Source organism: Helianthus annuus, chromosome 1, assembly GCF_002127325.2.
Source record: "Helianthus annuus cultivar XRQ/B chromosome 1, HanXRQr2.0-SUNRISE, whole genome shotgun sequence".
Taxonomy (NCBI): Eukaryota; Viridiplantae; Streptophyta; class Magnoliopsida; order Asterales; family Asteraceae; genus Helianthus; species Helianthus annuus.
The window spans coordinates 104,103,408-104,123,761 of NC_035433.2; the positions used below are offsets into that span (position 1 = coordinate 104,103,408).

The 20,354-nt window shown below is 33.8% G+C and overlaps 2 protein-coding genes across 3 annotated transcripts; both read right to left on the bottom strand.

Annotated features, from left to right (window-relative positions):
* Window positions 1-2,017: 2,017 nt before the first annotated feature.
* On the bottom strand, window positions 2,018-4,950 carry LOC110927730 (protein FAR1-RELATED SEQUENCE 5-like). Its single transcript, XM_022171178.1, has 4 exons — window positions 4,854-4,950; window positions 3,776-4,392; window positions 2,623-2,754; window positions 2,018-2,533 (listed from the first exon to the last, which is right to left on the bottom strand). The coding sequence occupies exons 1-4, from the start codon at window positions 4,948-4,950 to the stop codon at window positions 2,018-2,020; spliced, it is 1,362 nt and encodes a 453-aa protein (XP_022026870.1).
* A 6,538-nt stretch (window positions 4,951-11,488) lies between these two features.
* LOC110872638 lies at window positions 11,489-15,469 on the bottom strand. 2 transcript variants are annotated; one of them, XM_022121484.2, is made up of 3 exons: window positions 14,897-15,461; window positions 11,937-12,122; window positions 11,489-11,858 (listed from the first exon to the last, which is right to left on the bottom strand). In XM_022121484.2, the coding sequence occupies exons 1-3, from the start codon at window positions 15,398-15,400 to the stop codon at window positions 11,568-11,570; spliced, it is 981 nt and encodes a 326-aa protein (XP_021977176.1). In that variant the 5' UTR covers window positions 15,401-15,461; the 3' UTR covers window positions 11,489-11,567. The 2 variants fall into 2 exon arrangements, with proteins under 2 accessions (XP_021977176.1, XP_021977184.1); XM_022121492.2 differs by lacking the exon at window positions 11,937-12,122 and having other exon boundaries at window positions 14,897-15,469.
* Window positions 15,470-20,354: the final 4,885 nt, after the last annotated feature.

The window sequence follows — 20,354 nt, forward strand, 5'->3', positions numbered from 1 at the left end:
GTCTGTGGTTTCTTAAAGTGTGCGAATTCGTTTTCGAATCATATGCGATTTTGAAAAAAATGCTACTGATGATTTCATGTAACTTTGTCCTAAAATGCAAAAACAAAAAATTATGAATTCATAACTAAAATAAATAAAAATTAACTATTTTATATAAAAAAATTAATTTACTACTGATGTGACTGTAATGTGACTTGTAATGATCAATTTTACCGTAAATACTACTGAACTTATCACCCTACCTACATAGTAAATTTACTATTTTAATATAAAATACCCAGGGATAACTACCTTCCATATTAAGACACTGAACATAAAAACACACCAACAAAATGTCATCTGAAGATTCAGAACAAATCAAAAACATTGCAATAAAGGAACTATTGTCAACTCGCACGTTGACTGAAATAAGCACCGATGTCACCTCTTCTCATTTGATTCTTGATGTGCAGGGGAAGATTCTTGAAGAAATCAAGAAAAATCAAGAGATGTGGGAGAGACTACTTGAAGAACCACCATCAAGCTTCAGAGACGCAGCTTTGGATCACATAAAGGAATAGTCTCGAGCTGATGACTTAGCCTTCTCTTTCCTGAAAGATGCTCTAAACACTGTGAAAGAGAAGATGGAGTTCAGCTCGGCTGAACATGAAAAAATCTTTGCTTCAAGTAACTAGAGATCTGTTTAATCGTTTTATGGTTTTAGCTGTGTTAGACAATAACAACTACTTTATATTTATGTTTTGGGTACAAGTTTTGAATATATCTTATGCTTCATTATAATATAAATCGCATGAATGATTTAGACATCTTTGTCACAAAAAAAACAAGATAACTCAAAATCGCATGTACTAAAATGAGAAACAAAGTGAAATCGCATGTTAGACTACTTATAAACTGATGCATATGAAATCGCGTGTTTACATACTAAACCGCATGAATGTATGATATAAACTGATGAATATAAAATCGCATGTTTCTCGTATAAAATCGCATGTACAGTTAACAAATTTAATCTTCCCCGTCTGAAACCTCCTCCCACTCATCTTCTTCACTGCCATCATCACTACCACCACTGTAATCTTCAAACTCATCTTCCTCTTCATTGTCTTCGACCTCGTTGGCTTTATGCCTGGGATCTTTTTCAATCTGGACTCCCTTCATCTTCTTTTGTTATTTGCGTTTCAGTATCTCGCAAATCCGAATATCATGACCTTTTTCGTTGCATACACTACATGTCCTTGACCTTTTTCCTTTGCGGCTGATCATTTGTTCCATCTTCGATTTAATCCTTTTATGTGAGCCACGTCCTTTGTTTCTTACACCAGCCGGCACACGGACCGTAGGAGGTGCATTAGTTACTGGTTGTTGGTAACCAATGAGCTTTGAAAACCGGTCAAACTTTGGATCAAGCTGCTTGGTTATACGACTCTGATCAACTTTTTCTTTAATTCGCTTCATTTGATCCCTGACTAAAACAAGTTGATCAAGGTCAGATATCAAATTGCTAACCAAATACTCCCCTGCGTAGATGATTTCACGAGCAATCTGTTTAGCCTTGTGTTGCTCATCCTTATCATCCACCTTTACATCGAGCGTCGCGTTTAATTCATTCGGGACCACATCCTTTGTCCATCTCTTCATAACATATTTGTTTTGTATTTCTTTAACACCAAACATCTTGAAAAGAAAATAGATATGTTTACATAGCAGCCCATATTGCTCAAAAGCAAACAACTACACTGTGCAGTTACATCATTTTCAAGATTCTTGAACCAAACCTAAGAAAACCAAAAAAAAATTAATTTCGCATGTACACATCAACAATTTCGCATGTCTAAAAAATCATTTTATTGAATTAATTTAAAATCGCATGCGTTCAACACAAAATCGCATATGCAAAATCATGTTCTGTATGAAATTCGCATATGGGTTTTCAAAATCGCATGTTTCAAATATATATGCTATATTACCTCTAACAACCCATCTCCATGAGCTTTAAAGTCTTTCAACGATATCCTTATCTGTGGACCCTCGATTTTGGTGTCCTCGGCAGGCATTCAGTAATAGTTCCATATATCTCTGTTTGCTGATCAAAAAATATAGACCTGGTGTATATCTTAGCAGCATCTTTTTCCAAAGTAGTTTTGCTCCAATCATCAGGCTCAGTATATCTTGAAATATGATCATTCTTTCTGTGACTGAACCTTTGGACATCCATTGCTCCATCAAAATGATTCATAAACTCTACAAGAGTGAGTTGTGAATTTGTCATTTGGCAAAAAAAATGATTATCGCTCTCTGATCTCGAAGTTGTTCGCATGAGTCCAGACATGGACTCATGCAGGTAAAAAGCCGAAATCCACATGTATCTCATCGAAAACATATCATCAATCCATTTATTTTGAGTGAGACCGTACTCAATCATCACCAACTTCCACTGTCTCTCAAATTCTTCAGGTTCAATGGAACCAATCCATACAATATCGCACATCCTCCTTTTAAAATCATCATTATTGCACAACTCGTGTCCAACCTATACCGATAAATGCTTTTTATATCAGCCTATAACGAATCTATATTGTAAAAAAAAACGCTAACGAAAGACAATATAGCATGCTATACATTATCTGCCACTTTTTTCATTATGTGCCACATGCACAATCTGTGTCTGTTGGTAGAAAAAACCTCCTCAATAGCCTGTTTCATCGCAGGGTCTTGGTCCGTTACTACAACCTTTGGCTGCCGCCCAAATGACTTTAAGAATGAAATGAGAAGCCATTTATAAGAGTCAATGCTCTCCGATGCCAACAACCCAGCTCCAAGGGTTACATTCGACAGTGGTTGTCAATCCCAGTGAACGGAACAAACACCATCTTGTACCTGAAATTCCATAATATTAAGGATTTAGTACACATGCGAAGTACAAATTATAACATACGAATTAGACATAATATAACATGCGAAATAGACAGTATAACATGCGATATATTCAACACCTAATATCCAATGTATATTAGCATGCGATATTGCAAGTTTAGGAAATCTTATAACATGCAAAAAAAATTAAAAACCATTTTATGTAATACTTACTTGTTTGTCTTGAAAGTTGCATCGAACGATATCACATTCCCGAACTCCATAAAGTTACGCTTAGGGCTGCAAACGAACCGAACGAACATGAACAAGACCTTGTTCGTATTCGTTTGATAAGGAAAAATATGTGTTCAAGAACACTTACCGAACGAGATTTTCTGTTCGTGTTCGTTTGTTAAGGAAATGAACGTGTTCGTGTTCGTTTGTTAATTTTAGGTAACGAACGTTCATGAACACAAACGAACACAAACTAATGTTCAAGAATACAAACGAACACAAAAAAGCGTTCATGAACAGAATATATAGTACACTGATACTTATTAAATATTTAATTTGTCAGAATTTTGAAGTATTTAAATAAAATATAAAGTTAAAACCACTAACGAACTATCAAATATAAACGAACACGTTACCGAACATTCACGAACATAAATGAACAAACGCAGCCTATGTTCATGTTTGTTCATTTAACTAAACGAACGAAATTTATTGTCCGTGTTCGTTCATTTACTAAACGAACGAACACAAACAAACTTCCCGCCGAACGGTTCACGAACAGTTCGCTGAACGTTCGGTTCGTTTGCAACCCTAGTTACGCTTGCATAACCCATCGGCCCAGAACAAACCAGTTAACCGTTTGTCGTCGTCAACAGAATATTCAAATGAAAAATCAACTAAATACTGTTTTTTTGTCGGTTAACCTATTGATGACCATGTCAGCATCATATTCTCCTATATAGCTGTTAATTCGAGTCCTAAAGTTTTTGCAATCATCAACCGTGGCGCCAACATTCTCAAAACCACCGTAACGTTTTCTCATTATATGAAAAGCTTTCACAGGGCCAAGGTATAGAGTGCCTAGTTCCCATATCATCTCCTCCTGGACATCTGACAACTGCCTGTACGCTGGCAGCATATGAATATCGTGTGGACATACAAACTTATGATTATGGCCATCAACAAATTTCTTTACAGTATATGATCTACCATCCACAGTGCAAATCATAAGTTGAGCTTTGCAGCCAGTTCTAATGGTCCCCCTGTTCCTTGATTTGAATGGCTTTTTTGACTTTGAATAAGCATCATCAATAAACAATGGCATATATCCCTCTTTAGAACAAACAAAATACTTAGTTTTGGTTGTACCACCACTGTGTACTTCACCACCTTTCCGAGTAGAAAAACCAGCTAACTTAGCATATGTTTGGTAAAAGACGTATGCTTGTTCGATAGAGGTAAATTGCATTCCAACCACAGGTATAGCTGATAGTTCAAACTCAGGAGTGTAAATCCTTTCATCTACAAAAAACAAATAAAAAAGGTAAACACATGCGATTTATCGGACTCATAACATGCGATATATTAAAAACTCCATAATTTCATCATAAAAAAACAACACGTGCGAATTGTTTGACTCGTAACATGCGAAAATCACCATTTTGATAAATATGGTTTACACATGCGATTTATATCATCATAACATGCGAAATCAGCATTTAAAATAAACATCACATGCGAATTGCCAGACTCATAACATGTGAAATTATACAGATTGCTTTCATATCAATTATGGTCAACATTCAAACTTCAAATCAGTTACAACAATGCAAAATCATTAATACGATTAAACAAAACATATCTACGAACAATTTAAAGATCTGAATTAACATAATGACCATTCGAACACTCATTTACACCACTTGTATTTGCATTTCGATTTGGATTTGCAGGTTCCGGATTTAAAAAATCGTCAATCATACCTCTCTGATACGCAGATAACTGAACCTGATCACCGATCGATCGAGCTTCTTCAAAATCAACATCTGTGTTTCGTGCGGTGCTGCTCTGTGGATCCATTGAAAAAAACAATTGAATCAAACCCTAACGCAGAAGAACGAAAACTGCAATTTGAGAATTATGAAAAATTTGAAACTGATTCGAATGATAATTACCTAGGTATTAGTGTAACGAACTTCGCGCTGATTGAATGAACAGACGATTTGCCCTCAGATGTTTGAATGAATTGTCTGATTTAACCTTATGAGTGAAAAACGAATCAAGACACGCGTAGGGCTGAGAATATCGCGTATATAATGTACGATTAGAGGATTTGTATCCTACACTTCCTATATATATATATATATATATATATATATATATATAGGGGAAGGTTCAAATGAAAACCACTAGTTATTGTGAAAACTCGAAAACTAATTAAAAAAAGCCAAAAAAACATACAAAAATTTTTTTTTTAATTTCTTTTTTGCAATCAAAATTTCGCAGGTTTTTTAATATAAAAAAATTTTTTTTGTGTAGTGCACATGTGTAATACTGCACATATGTATGTGTACTACACATGTGTATTATTACACATGTGCACTACACAAATTTTTTTTTTTTTTTTTTTGAAAATTTTTTTTTATATATAAAAACTAGCGATTTTTATAAAAAAAAAAATTGAAAAAAAAAATTTTGTGTGTTTTTTAGGCTTTTTTTAGTTAGTTTTCGAGTTTTCACAATAAAAGTGGTTTTCATTTGAACCATCCCCTATATATATATATATATATATATATATATATATATATATATATATATATATATATATATATATATATATATATATATATAGGGAGCCGCTAAAATGAAAACCACCTCCAGTTGTAAGAACCGCAAGAACCAGTCTCAACCAATCAGGTAATGCCAACATAAAGGGTATGTTGATCATTTACCCCAAATGTCAATTCCCCTTATCACTCTTCATTTAAAGTTATTCTCTCTGCTTTTTCATTTGTCAGTTTCATCTTCTACAATCTACACTCTCCATTTATCTCTCATTTCTCTATCTCTTGAAAATGCTTCGACAGATTCTTCATTTGGAGAAGCCCAAATCAAAACTCAAAAACAAACCACCACACACCCTCATCTCCGGCCCCCTCCCCCCACCACACACCGCTGTTCACCGCCACCCAACCGTTCACCACCCAACCACCGCCCAATTCTGGATTTGATGAATACTTGCGTGGGAAACAGTGACAAAACCACGGCCCAAAGCTCCGATTTGGGGTAGTGAGATCCGATTTGGAGTTTAGGGTTAGATGGTGGTGGTTTGACGGTGAACGATGGGTTAGATGGTGGGTTAGGGTTGCTCAGATCTGAACCGGTGGCCCCAAACAGAGGCGGAAGGCGGTGGTGGGGGCAGTGGTTTGGTGGGAGTTATGCAGAGGCGGAAGGCGGTGGTGGTTTTGTGGGGAGACCGGTGGGGTTTTTGTGCAGAGATCGGTGGTGGTTTTTTGGACGACTGGACCTTTTGTCACCACTTGTTGATTTATCTGCTTCAATTGTGATTTTGATGATTTTTGGTAAAGTTGTGAATGCTATTTCTTTTTGGGTTTGTTGTTACTGTCATTTTGTTGCTACTGCCATTTTGAATGTTTAAATCGGTTTGAATGATGTTCAAGTTCCTTTTGAATGTTAAATCGGTTTGAATGATGTCCAAGGTCCTTCTGGGTTTGAATGATGTTCATCTTCCTTTTGAATGTTTAAATCGGTTGAATCTGGTGCCTTTTTGAATCGGCGGTGATGATGCAAAAAAAAACCGGACGATGGCGCGGCAAGGATGGTGGAGGGTAGGTTTTTGAACCCGCAACCCCACTTTGTAGCCTCTGATTATCGGAAAATATCAGCCAAAACTTCGTTTTTTTTCCAGAATCCACTCGTTCTTTTTTATTTTTGTTTGTTGGGTTTATATATATATATTTTTTTGAGGCGTCGATGATGATAGCAAACTATCTGAGACACCTACCGAGTAACGATTTTCTGGGTGCGTTCGTTTTTGTGTAAAAAAAGTTTTTGTAAAAAAAAAGTTAAACCGTAAACTTTTTAACGTAAAACGTAAAATGTAAAAAGTTTACCTAAAACGTAAAAAGTTTTTCGTAAAACGTAAAAAGTTTTAGGTAAAACGTAAAACGTAAAATTTTTTTTAGCAAAACGTAAAAAGTTTTACGTAAAACGTAAAAACCCGGCGCGTAAAACGTAAAAAAACGTTAACGTAAAAAACCGACGCGTAAAACGTAAAAACGTAAAAAACGTTAACGTAAAAAACGTTAACGTAAAAAACCGGCACGTAAAACATAAAAAACGTTAACGTAAAAAACCGGCGCGTAAAACGTAAATAAAGTTAACGTAAAAATGGCGCGTGAAAAAGCCGAGTGTAAAAACGGCGCGTCAAAAAACGGGGCGTGAAAAGGCCGGGCGTAAAAACGTAAAACGTTAAACGTAAAAAACCGGCGCGTAAAACGTAAAAACGTAAAAAATGTTAACGTAAAAAACTGGCGCTTAAAACGTAAAAAAAAAACGTTAACCTAAAAAACCGGCGCGTAAAACGTAAAAAACGGCGTTAAAAATGCTTAAATTGTAAAAAACGGCTTGTTAACTTGTAAAAAACGGCGTGTTAAAAAACGGCGCGTTAAAAAAACGGCGCGTAAAAAACAGCGTTAAAAAAACGGCGCGTTAAAAAAAGGCGCGTAAAAAACGGAAACGGCGCGTAAAAAACGGCGCGTAAGAAACGCCGCGTTAAAAAAACGGCGCGTAAAAAACGGCGTGTAAAAAACGGCGCGTTAAAAAAACGACGTGTTAAAAAAACGACGCTTGAAAAAATCCGGCGTAAAAACGGCGCGCCAAAAAAACGTAAAACGTAAAAAGTTTAACGTAAAACTTAAATTGTAAAAAGTATAAAAAATCTTAAAAAAAAATCTGAATTCAAAAATATTTTTAATAAAAAAATTATGTTTAAAAAATAAAAAGTAATATAATAATACAAAAAACTAATAAAAAACAATAAAGACAAAAAGACAAAATAGAGTCATTTTACTAAATTACCCTTTTAGATTATAATATTAAAGACATAATAAGAAAAAAAGCATTTAATATTATTTTTGGTTATTTTTAATCTCATCCATTGATGTTGAAGATCTAATGGCTAGAAAGTGGTTCTCTCGGTTCTTACAACTGGAGGTGATTTTCATTTTAGTGGTCCCCTATATATATATACTAGGTTATAACTCCGTGTATTATACGGGTTGAATAAATAAATTTTATATACTAAATAATAAAACAATATATCTTTAAAAACCTTCTTTATTGCATGAGTTGAATAAATATAATTTTATATATTAAATAATAAAAAGTTATATCTATAAGAACAATATTGTACAGGTTGAATAAATGTCATTTTATATAATAAATGTAATTTTATATACCAAATAAAAGTTATATCTTTAAAACCACATGTATTACACGAGTTGAATAAATGTAATATTATTTACCAAATAATAAAATAATACATCTTTAAAAAACCTTATTTATTACACGGGTTTAATAAATGTAATTTTATATACTAAATAATAAAAAAAATTACATCTTTAAAAATATGCGTATTACACTGTTTGAATAAATGTAATTTTCTGTACTAAATAATAAAAAAAATATATATATCCTTAAAAAGGCTCGTGTATTGTACGGATTGAATAAATCCAATTTTATACATCAAATAATAAAATTACGTTTTTGGACCCCGTGGTTATATCACTTTTACCTTTTTAACCTAAAAAAGATTTTTTTAACAACTAAGCCCCCAACGTCTTTTTTTCTAACATTTTTGGCCCCTAACATCTTTTTAACCCTTTTGGCCCCTAACATTTAATGGATGAGGTTAGTGTTAGGGGCCAAAAGGGTTAGAAAAGAAGACGTTGGGGCTCAGATGTTAAAAGATTCTTTTTTTGGGCTAAAAGGGTAAAAGCGATATAACCACAGGGGCCAAAATCGTAATTTTCTCTAAATAATAATTATTCATAAGATATTAAACTAAATAATATTTGATAGGAGGATTATCAATAATTAATTAGAAAATATTAAATTAAAATAATAATTATCTATAAGAGATGCCCTAATATAATGACAAGTGTCCCTAAAGTGGTTTCTTTTATTATAACACTATATATAATACTATATAACACCATATAAACACCGTATAACAATATTTAACACCATATAGTACCATATAACACTTTGTAACACTATATGTCATTATATAATAAATATAACACTATAGGTTGTCTGATAGCATGTCTATGATAGATGTATAGTGTTATATTTGTTATATAATGATATATAGTGTTACATAGTGTTATATGCTATTATATGGTGTTACATATTGTTATACGGTGTTTATATGGTGTTATATACTATTATATATAGTGTTATAATACACTTCTCACACTTTAGGCCCTTTTTACACTATCCTTACCCCTATATATATATATATATATATATATATATATATATATATATATATATATAAAAGTTGAAACAAGTTTGGAAACTGATTTTTGAACTGCCTGTTAGAGAGTTGTCCACAAGAAATACACGAGGAAAAATAACAATGGTACTATCAGTCCCACTTACCACACAAGAACTAGCTTGCGAAGAAGAGCTACACAACAATGTTTTGATGACGACTAAACTCCAAACAACGATGACGAAGATCTCGTATAGAATATTTTTGGGTTATGTTTTTAAATGATGACGAAGATCTCGTTTAGAATATTTTTGTTTTATATTTGTAAGCTTAATAATGTGTTGCAATTTTTCTTTCCTAATTTCCAAAATATTTTTGATGATAAAATATTATTGGCTTTTCAAACTGGTTTCATTCAATTCCGATCTGATCCGATTTTAGTCGATTTAGATTTTTTTCTCTTAGAAACAAATTTCAAATTGAGTTAATAGCCAAAATGGTCCCTGAGGTTTGCTCACTTTTGCCACTTTAGTTCAAAATCCAAATTTTTTTACAACTGGGTCCCTGAGGTTAGCATTTTGTTGCCATTTTGGTCCAAATCTCAAATCAGATCAGATTTTTGTCCTTTTCCTCAGGGGTATTTTAGTCATTTTAAGTATTAATATACCCAAACACCCCTAAAATCACTCTGCACACACACACACACACACACACTCTCTCTCTCTCCAAACACCCTTCTTTCTCTTCTCTCTCTCTCATCTCTGTCGAACACCACCATCACCACCACACCGCCACCGCCACCACCACCATCGCCACAGCACCTCCACCACCGCAACCATCTCTGTCTCTCTCTCTTCTCCCTCTCTCTCTTCCGCAACCACCACAACCAACCACCACAAATCAAAAGAAACCCTAAAATTCTCTAATCAGCCGCCACTAATCGGCTATTGATGATTATCTCCAACTATTTAATGAAAGGAGAACACCACAACACTTCCAACAGTTTAAACTTTCAATAACACAATCAAATCAGGAAAACTTTACCGGTCTTCTTCATCAATCATGGCTTCAATGGCTTAGGATCACCACCAACACTTCCCACCGGCAATATCCATCAAATCTGCACCACCACCTCATCCCCCCACCGACCTTCTCTCCACCACCACCGCAACCACCACTTTAATCCTCCGCAGTCGTTCTTCTCTCTCCACCAAGGGGTTTGAATTCAGATGCAGCAACAGACGATGACTGAACAGAAACATCACATATCCAATAGCTCTAGCGACGGTGATGGCAGTTTATAATGGTGGATGGACCGTGGTTGGTGGAGTTTCTTATCTTGCGGTGGTGGTTGTGGTGGTTGCGGAAGAGAGAAAGGGAGAAGATAGAGAGACAGAGATGGTTGCGGTGGTGGCGGTGCTGTGGCGATGGTGGTGGTGGCGGTGCGGTGGTGGTGGTGGTGGTGTTCGACAGAGATGAGAGAGAGAGAAGATAAAGAAGGGTGTTTGGAGAGAGAGAGAGAGAGAGAGTGTGTGTGTGTGTGCAAAGTGATTTTAGGGGTGTTTGGGTATACTAATACTTAAAATGATTAAAATACCCCTGAGGAAAAGGACAAAAATCTGACCTGATTTGAATTTGGACCAATATGGCAACAAAATGCAAACCTCAGAGACCCAGATGTAAAAAAATTGGATTTTGGACTAAAGTGACAAAAGTGAGCAAACCTGGCTATTAACTCTTTCAAATTAAATTAGTTAGGCTAGAATCCAATTTTGAATTCCATTGACCCAATCTGAACTAGTTTTAAAATCAACCTTGTTTGCCCAAAAATCTGGTTTATGCGCCTTTACCAAATTTTAAACCACATCTGGATGAAGTTGAAAAACTTAATCAATTAGATTCGTTAAATGAACAGGATGTGTTCGAGTTAACCTATTTATTAAACGCTTCATGTTTAGGCCAACCTATTTAATAAAACATGTTATGTTAGGTGACCTAAAATCTAATTATTTTCGAGTGTTCGTGTCATGCTTTGGTTCATGTCTTTATAGCCATCCCTGTTTAAGTTAATTGCTATAGGAGAAGACAATGTGATGCTAATTGCTAAAACCAAAAACTTCATATGCTTGATTAAATATATTATTCTGAAGACGGATTACTTTTGCACACTTGCTTGCAATCATAACAAATTACAGAGATTATCAAAAATTAGGGTTTTATGTTGTATATCGTGTGATTTTTTGAGGATTAATATGCACTTGGCACGGTGATGATATTTAAGCCGAATAAGCTTCCCAACAACATGAAATCTTGAACTAAACTTCACATGAATGACCAAAGACAGTCCCTTTCCGGAGTCTAAAATGTCTTGCATACTTCTTCCTGCACCATACATTGGCTTATTTGTTATCCCTGAGTATAACAAGAAAGAAGTTGGGCCATTACTTGATGCATAGAGTGAGTGTTTCTCCTGCCAAAACAAAGTTTAGTCGATCATGGTTAACATTAGTTATGATGGTTTGATTCCCAGGTTGAATAAGTGACTTACGATCGAGTTTGCAAAAGGGATATCGTCAAATGACATAGTTAAGACCACTGGATGAATGTGAAGACCGTAGAGTCTCGATTTGATGTTTACAAGTAGATTTATTGAACAATTACACGTGAGAAATTTGGTGGTAACACCTGTGTTATCTACACCTTCCCCTAGCCGAAACTCGTTCATTCGTTCAATCTATAATCATAAAGATGATATCAACGAAAAAATCCCTTTAAGTCGACGAACTAACAAAAAAAATTATTTTCACTAGAAAAATATAATATATTTTCAAGGGCCTTTGTTATAATATTCTAGAAAATTTGCAACAGAAAAATATTATGTTTTGTTCTCTTTAATTGAGCTCTGTACACAAATGAAGAAACAACCAGATCTCACTTTTTATGTTGATCTTAGTATGCAATGTATGGCACTATATGGATCTGAATTTCTAACATTATTGTTCTATTATTCCTATTGGATCATAAATGAATCAAGTCAAATTGGGCTAAGCCAATATTGTCTAGTATTCTTATTGGATCATAAATAAATCAAGCCAAATTGGGCTAAGCCTATATAACAACACATTAAAAGTTTAATTCCCATGAGACCATGACCCTTGATTGGTTCAAATACAATCATCAAAATCTGGGCTTTGGTTAGTCCTCCATTATCATCATTTTTAGTTTTATAATTTTTTAGGGTGATATACATTTATAAGGTGGGGGTTGTCTACAAAGTCCATTTTTTTACAAAGTGTAAAAAGTCATAAAACACCTAATGTCAACCATAAAACACATTCAGAACCCACAAATAACAAAGTGAAGATTACTAAAACGCAATATTTGTGGGTTTTGTGTTGTGTTTTGGCTGATAAGGCTTTGATTATCGAATGACTAACATTAGTCTGTTTTATGTTGATTATTATGTCGTGATCTATATTCATAGTTCAAAGATGATGTGTTTGATGTTTTTATGGACTGTCAGGGTTTGGATATTGTATTTTAGTTATCTCCACCCTGTTATTTATGAGTTTTGAGTGTGTTTTAAGGCTGAAATTGTGGTGTTTTATGACTTTGTACACTTTGTAGGAAAAATGGACTTTGTAGCCAAACCTCACCTTACATTTATAATCCCCTTGTATCTAATTAGCTATAAGTGGAGGGCTCAAATGAGAAGAATTTTTTTGTAAGAAGAAAAAAGAAGAAGTTTCAACCAATAAGAATGCTTCATTTTACTTCCTTAATATTTGCATTTAATTTTAATATAAGGGTATATTGGTAAACTTACATAAATCATTAATTTGTATTCTTCACCTTTAATATCTAACTAAATTAAATTTGTAACTCCTTTTCAAAATATATACTTTTTCCAAATTAAAAAAAAAACAACTTAATTTAAAGTGTAGAATAAATTACTAGTTGTGTAGGATAAATTACGAGTTTTGTAGGATATATTTCGGGGTGTGTAGGATAAATTTCGGCTGTGTAGGATAAAATTGTATAATGTGTAGGGTATATGTAAGAAAATTTTGATATGTATAGGTTTTGTAGATTGTATGTAGAATAATTAATGATTAGTTGACTAATTAATTAAAGAGAGAAAAATTAATGATATGAGTTATAGATGAAATAGTATTTTACTAATATGTCCTTTCTTTTTTTTTCTTTTCACATTAAATTTTTTCTCAAATGAATCTTCCCCTTAGCTATAAAACAAGTTATAGTACGAAAACCGGGGCGGTATAAACCTTTGAATCAAATTCAATTGGTTAAGTCTTTATATCATCATATGATTAATTAAATACTATTAATCATACACACATATATAATAGATGGAGAATGAGAGTTGGAAACACAACATAATTTGTTTTTGTTTTAGGTCCGGAAAAAGGTTAAGCCGCACTAGCAAAAATATGCTTTAATTAATTAACAGTATACTCGATTGATTTCCGTCTTTAATAATAATGTTTTGCATTCTTTTGTTTTTTTAATTAATGAAATATTGTTTAGAAATTTAAATTAAATATATTCTTTAATTTCGTTAGATGAAAGTCGTACTATTATTAATTGAGGTAGATAACCTAAAACTTTTCTAGGCCAAAAGTAGCTTATAAAAATAAGTTTTTTTTTTTAACTCTAAACAATAAGTCTACTTTTTTTTGTTTATTTTCTTGTAGCATCTTGCTTTTTTTCGGTTGTGAACTTGTGATATAACAGAGGTTCCCATTGACATTCAAAAAGAAAACAATAAGTCTAAACAACTATAAAAGCATAAAGTATTTGGTTTATATTAAGTAAAAAAAATCCTATTATGAAAAATATCTTGAATTTAATTTAAATTTCCTTTAGTTTATCAGCTAACTCACATTTACTCTATTCATATTTCTAAAATTGTCAATTTTAATTTCGTTTTAGATATCAAAATAGATTCAGTCGCTTGCATTAACCACACTAGACCATTCATTCACATTGGAAACTATATCTTCATTTCTAAAAAAATCACATATTTCTTTAAATTTTGTTTAACTTTTAATATCCCTTTCTCCAACTCCATCTCTACACGCTGATTTTTAATTGTCTTACTCTTTCTTTCGTAATATGATTGATATACAAACCGAAATACTTAAGTTACAAACTAAAAATTCTAGTGAATTTCAATATATAGATCTTCACTGTACCAAAATCTTTATTTTTTGGAGATGTAGATTTCATCGAGCCTGGGGTCTCACTGGAAGCAGCCCCTCTATTCATACGAGGTACAGGTAAGGTTGTCTACATCCTACTCTCCTCAGACCCTATCGTAGCTTTGCTATTAGTGGGATTTACTGAGTATAATGATGATGATGAGATGGAGATTTCAATGTGATCAATCTTATCTAATCTTGACTAAATTAACTAATATCAATAAATAATTCAGTTCAAGAAAACCAAGAATCTTGTGTGTGAGAGAGAGAATGAGAGAGATGTGACCTTAACAGAGACAATGGGAGAAGGAGGCTTAGTAATAACATAGAAGAACAACAATGCCACTCCAAAGCTAACCACAAGTCTTAAGCTTATCTGAAATAGTATCCACACACAAGGATCAGAGCGCGAAAACGACACAAAATCCCACATCCTCTTCCTCGTCCCGACGCGATTCTCTTCCTCCTCTTCCTCCTCACTCTCCACACCACCACCACCTTTGCCAAGCACATTCCCTCCACCACCAAAATCACCACACTTTTCACCAAGTTTCACCACCACCCCACCCCCAACACCTCCATGGTCAGGGCTCTCTAGAGGACCATAGGATATCTTCTTCTCATGCAAAGAGTTGTTGGTGGATCCACGAGATGAGGAGTAGTGAGAGAGAGTGAGGCGACGTTGGGTGGTCGGAGAATGAAATGAGACAGTGGTGGTTGGACTTTGGACGAAGTATAGGGTGGTGTATTGTTGTGATCGGAACAGTGCTTCTTCCTCCGATGATTCCATCAAAAGGTTCACAATCCAGACAGAGAGAATGTTATGATATATTATGGTGATATAGGAATGTGAGGGTTTTTATTGGTTTAAAAATTGGCACAAAAGTGGAGAACAGGGTGGTATAGTTTTATTTTTAAAGATTTACCAAAAAAGTGCAACTCGTGACTTCAATTAAAAGTTTGAAGTCGCCATATACACTGTGGTAGGTAGCTTGATATTTATAGTTATAATTATGCTACTTCTCTACACATCCCTATAATCTTATTTTTACATTTTTAGTGTATATGGGTCGTATAAGGTTATACGGCTTGTATAGAATGTTTTTGCACAGAAATAAATGCAGTGAAATCTTTTTTTTTGTTTTACATATATACGAGCCGTATAACCATATACGAGCCGTATACAATCGTATACGAGCAATATAATGTTATACGACCAAATGTGTTTATTTTTGTGAGTTTTGATGAGATTTTTGGGTTTTTAAGATCTGTATACGGGCCGTATAATGCTATACGACCAATATGTAAGGTTTTTTTTTTGTGTAAAACCGAACGACTGCTTAATAAATTTTAGTAATTCTTTAGATAGCATTTTCAGTCTCCGGAGTTTGTTGGGTGGCGACGATGGTGGGTGTAAGAGTGTACTGAGAGTATGATTGCTGAAGGTTTTCGGTATCTGGAGTTTGTTGGGTTGTTTGTAGCTAGGGTTCAAAATGCTTGAATATGGTGATATTAGAACACTGAACACTGCATATAAACACAGGGGCTTTGTGATGATATCTTACAAATTAGGAACCACATATTCGTATGTTGCAGTTTGGAAAGATGACCGAATAGAGATCATAGCCAACCTAAATCCATGAATTCCTACGTCTTGTATTAATCAACAATGTTCTGATATCGAGTTATACGTTCCTTGTAAAAGTTTTCCTAGCTCGCTACCGATGTATGTCGTGTGGGTTGTCGCCAGAACCCTGCCGATGTTCGTTTGTTAACTATTGGATGGAGTACTTTCGTGAACCTAAAAAAGCTTATTACTGGTAATTCCATTGTGTTCATGCGAGCAGATAACGGTGAACTTTATGTCGGAATTAGACGTGCTAAAAGAGCGGGAATCAGTGGGAATAAGTTGATTAACAGAGGATTCATCGTGTATAAGTTGGGTTATGGGAACCGTTTCTAGCTAGGGTTTGGTTGGGTTGTTTGAAGCTAGAGTTCAGAATGCTTGAAGTTTTATTATAAACACCTTGGTGAAAGTTATCATCTTTTGGGTCAAGTGAAGTAATGAATGGAGGAATATATTTTACTTATTTTATGTTTAATGAAGCATATTATATAAGTTTTTAGATGGTGTTTGTAGGGTTTAAATGCCTTTTGTAACTTTGATTGACATCTATCATTAACATCTATCATTGACATCTATATACGGAACGAGATTCTTCGAGAACTAAAAAAGGAGAGAATACCGAACGCGATTCTTTGAGAACTAGAAAAGGAGAAAATACGTTACGAGATTCTTCGAGAACTAGGTATGAAATCGGGTAGCAAGAAGATGAATTGATGAATAGGACTTTCTTATGGTTTGGTATGTTTTATTTTGAAACGTTGTATTTAAGGTTTCTTGCTATGAAAACTCTTTGTTTTGAAGTCTAATCTTGGGTGGAAATGATTTCAGCATTAATTAATGTCCTTGAACCATGAAACAACTCATCCCCCTTTTGTTACACATATATACCCAGCCACCCATCCACACACACCATTTCACCCACACTCTTCACCTTCTTCCACTGGAAAATCAACATTCTTCTGCCGAAAAACAAACTGTCATGGCTGAAGTTTTTGGTATTTATATAATATCCATTATCCCCTTGTTGGCGTCTAAACCCTTGAATCCCAACGCTTCTCCTAACATTCCTTATCATTTCCTGAATTCGAGTTCATTAAGAAGTAATGACTGCTAACTAATTGCAAGACTGTTTGTCGGGCTTCCAATGCTCACACAGGGTGATAAACAACGCTGATCTGGAATTGGAGAACCGTTGTGGTTGATAGTTAACCAGTCATCTCCCGCCTTGGTAGTTGTTACCATATCTATTATCCTGTTGGTAGTTGTTACCATATCCATTATCCCCTTGGTAGTTGTTACCATATCCATTAATTCATTACGTTAAGCTTGATATTATTTCATATTCTGACAATTTATAATGATGTTAGGTAATTAAATGCATGTATGGACATATTATACGAACATTTTTTGATTGTATATAGCTCGTATAAAGTTATACGGGTCGTATACAACATTTATTAGTTTTTTATTCGCTCGTATATTAAATATATGAGCACTGTTTTATGTCTTGTATACGGGTCGTATCACGTTATACGACCCGTATACAATTAACCAACTTTTTTTAATTAGTATATGTGGAACTGACGAAAACGCAGTAACGTTGAGGATTTAGAACTACGAACTTTGTTTGAGTTAGTTAATATTACACCAATCTATACTATATAATAAAAAAAACCATTTGTGGGACACATGTCACCTATTGGAGCTATCTATTTTTTTATTTTTCCCATCTATCTATTTTACCTATTTAATAATAACTAATTTAATTAAAAGATAATTATACAATTGAATTTAATATAAATTTAATTATTAATTTTACACTCATATCTTAACTTCATAAAAACAATTCGTATAGAAGGTAATATAATATTTTAAAATTTTCATCAGATTTAATTTATCCTTGAAATCTAATATTATGTTATTCAATTAATATAAACATGATATAATCACAAATTTCAAATCATCGTTTAGCAATCCTTCGATATTATTATTATTATTATTATTATTATTATTATTATTATTATTATTATTATCTAATCTAATATTTTGTTAAAATAATATAAATATAAATATAATATTCAAATATACATAATTGTGTAATTTTATCTTCATGCACGTTAATATTAACCAAAAACTATAAAAAAAATTAATACCATAGTCCCATGTTAACATAAACATTGTGTATCCTCATTATTGTTAATTTAGTTTTTGGAAAGTGTAATGACATACAAATATAAAAAAAATCAAGAACTATCCACGCAATCACTATATCTATCATGTATCGAGTATATCCGTTAGTTTTTTTTTAAAGATATAACTTTTTTATTATCTTATCTGGTATATAAAATTAGATTATTCAACAGGTGTAATGCACAAGGTTTTTTTAAAGATATAACTTCTTTTATTATTTACTATACAAAATTACATATTTTCAACCCGTGTAATATTTGGGGGTTTTAAAAATAAAACTTTTTATAATTATTATTTGGTGTATAAAATTAGTTTTATTCAACTTGTGAAATATACGTGGCTTTTAATTATTTAATATGTAAAATTATATTTATTCAACCCGTGTAACACACGGGATTCTAACCTCGTATGGTGATATTAGAACACTATACACTACATGTAAACAAAGGGGCTTTGTGATGACATCTGACAAATTGGGAACTACATATTCCTGTGTTACAGTTTGGAAAGATAACCGAATAGAGATCATAGCCAACCTAAATCCACGAATTCCTGCGTTTACCGTGGAATGCATCCTTAAACTTGATAGCAGCTTTTGCATTTATAAAGTTTACAAAAGCAAACCTAGCATTCACTCGACTCCTACCATCCCAAAAGGAACTGAATAACCAATACAGCCCATTTCTAACCCAACTAAAATTTCGTAACTGTGAATCTTTTCCCTCTAAAACCACCACCTTGTCGCGTATGGTCTCCTTGAGCCTAGATTGTTTCTTAAACGATGTTTTGATATCGACTTATAAGTTACTTGTAAAAGTTTTTTGGGTCTGTTAAGAATTTGGGTGATGATGAAGGCTCGTTTGGGGATAATATTCTAGAAATTGAAGGAAAAGGAAGGTTGAAACTGTACAATAATAATGATTCAACTGCTGCCATTGATTCTTCCATTCTTGTTGATTGATGAATGGTTGAAACTGTACCATAATAATGATTCAACTGCTGCTATTGAGTCTTCCATGCTTGTTGATTGATGTACGGTTGAAACTATACAATAATAATGATTCAACTGCTCCCATTGAGTCTTCCATGCTTGTTGATTGTTAAACGGTTGAAACTGTACAATAATAATGATTCAACTGCGGGCAATTTAGTCTTCCATGCTTGTTGATTGATGATCCGTGGGTTTTTTTGTTGTTGTGAAACCCTTGTTTCTTCGTCTTCATGTTTATAAACTGCTTTTGTTGTTGTTAAACCCCCGTTTCTTCGTATAAATGGTAACAAAAATGCACTACTGCTTTTGTTCCTGGCATAGCCTTTGTCAGTTGATTTTATTCTATACGGGTCGTATAACCTTATACAGCCCGTATACACCATGTGAGAATAAGATTTTACCATGTGTTATTTTTAACTTCCTATAATTATAATAAGTAAGGGTGGAACTTCCTAATATGATTTGAAAGACTTAAAAACACACAGGATTTTAGTCAATTAACATGACTCATCTATCTACTATACTAAAAGAATACATCTTAGCCACATGGCCTATTATTAGCCAATCATTTTGTTGATGTGGACACCCTCTTAGGCCAGATAATTGTTGATGAGCGCCAAACTCTTTTCCTCCATTTTCCTTTCACGCAGCTTCTTAGACACGCTTTTCATCCATATCATTCAACAACCCTAATTTTTTCTTTAATCCTCCTGAACATCTCTCCCTAAATCTCTTTCGTTTTCTTACATGGAGATATCATTTGTGGGTTCTAATCGTGTAATTCGATTTACAGAGCATGCCGATGAAGTTTAAACCAAGGGCTTCATCAGATTGGCTTGACAAATCATACGACGGAGAGACAGTGTGTTGGGGCGATTCCTGCTGCTGAAGAAGACGACGGCAGGAAACACTCCGGCGGCGCGTTTAGGGTTTTAC

Excerpts from the sequence above, each read along its gene's own strand:
- LOC110927730 (XM_022171178.1), bottom strand. The coding sequence starts at position 4,950 with ATGGATCCACAGAGCAGCACCGCACGAAACACAGATGTTGATTTTGAA. Across the intron at positions 4,393-4,853 it reads GTTATCTGCGTATCAGAGAG|ATGAAAGGATTTACACTCCT; the intron begins GTATGATTGACG and ends TGTTTTTTGTAG. Across the intron at positions 2,755-3,775 it reads GGTTAACCGACAAAAAAACA|TCATTTGGGCGGCAGCCAAA; the intron begins GTATTTAGTTGA and ends TCATTCTTAAAG.
- LOC110872638 (XM_022121484.2), bottom strand. The coding sequence starts at position 15,400 with ATGGAATCATCGGAGGAAGAAGCACTGTTCCGATCACAACAATACACC. Across the intron at positions 12,123-14,896 it reads CTCCCATTGTCTCTGTTAAG|ATTGAACGAATGAACGAGTT; the intron begins GTCACATCTCTC and ends TTATGATTATAG. Across the intron at positions 11,859-11,936 it reads TCCCTTTTGCAAACTCGATC|GAGAAACACTCACTCTATGC; the intron begins GTAAGTCACTTA and ends TTGTTTTGGCAG.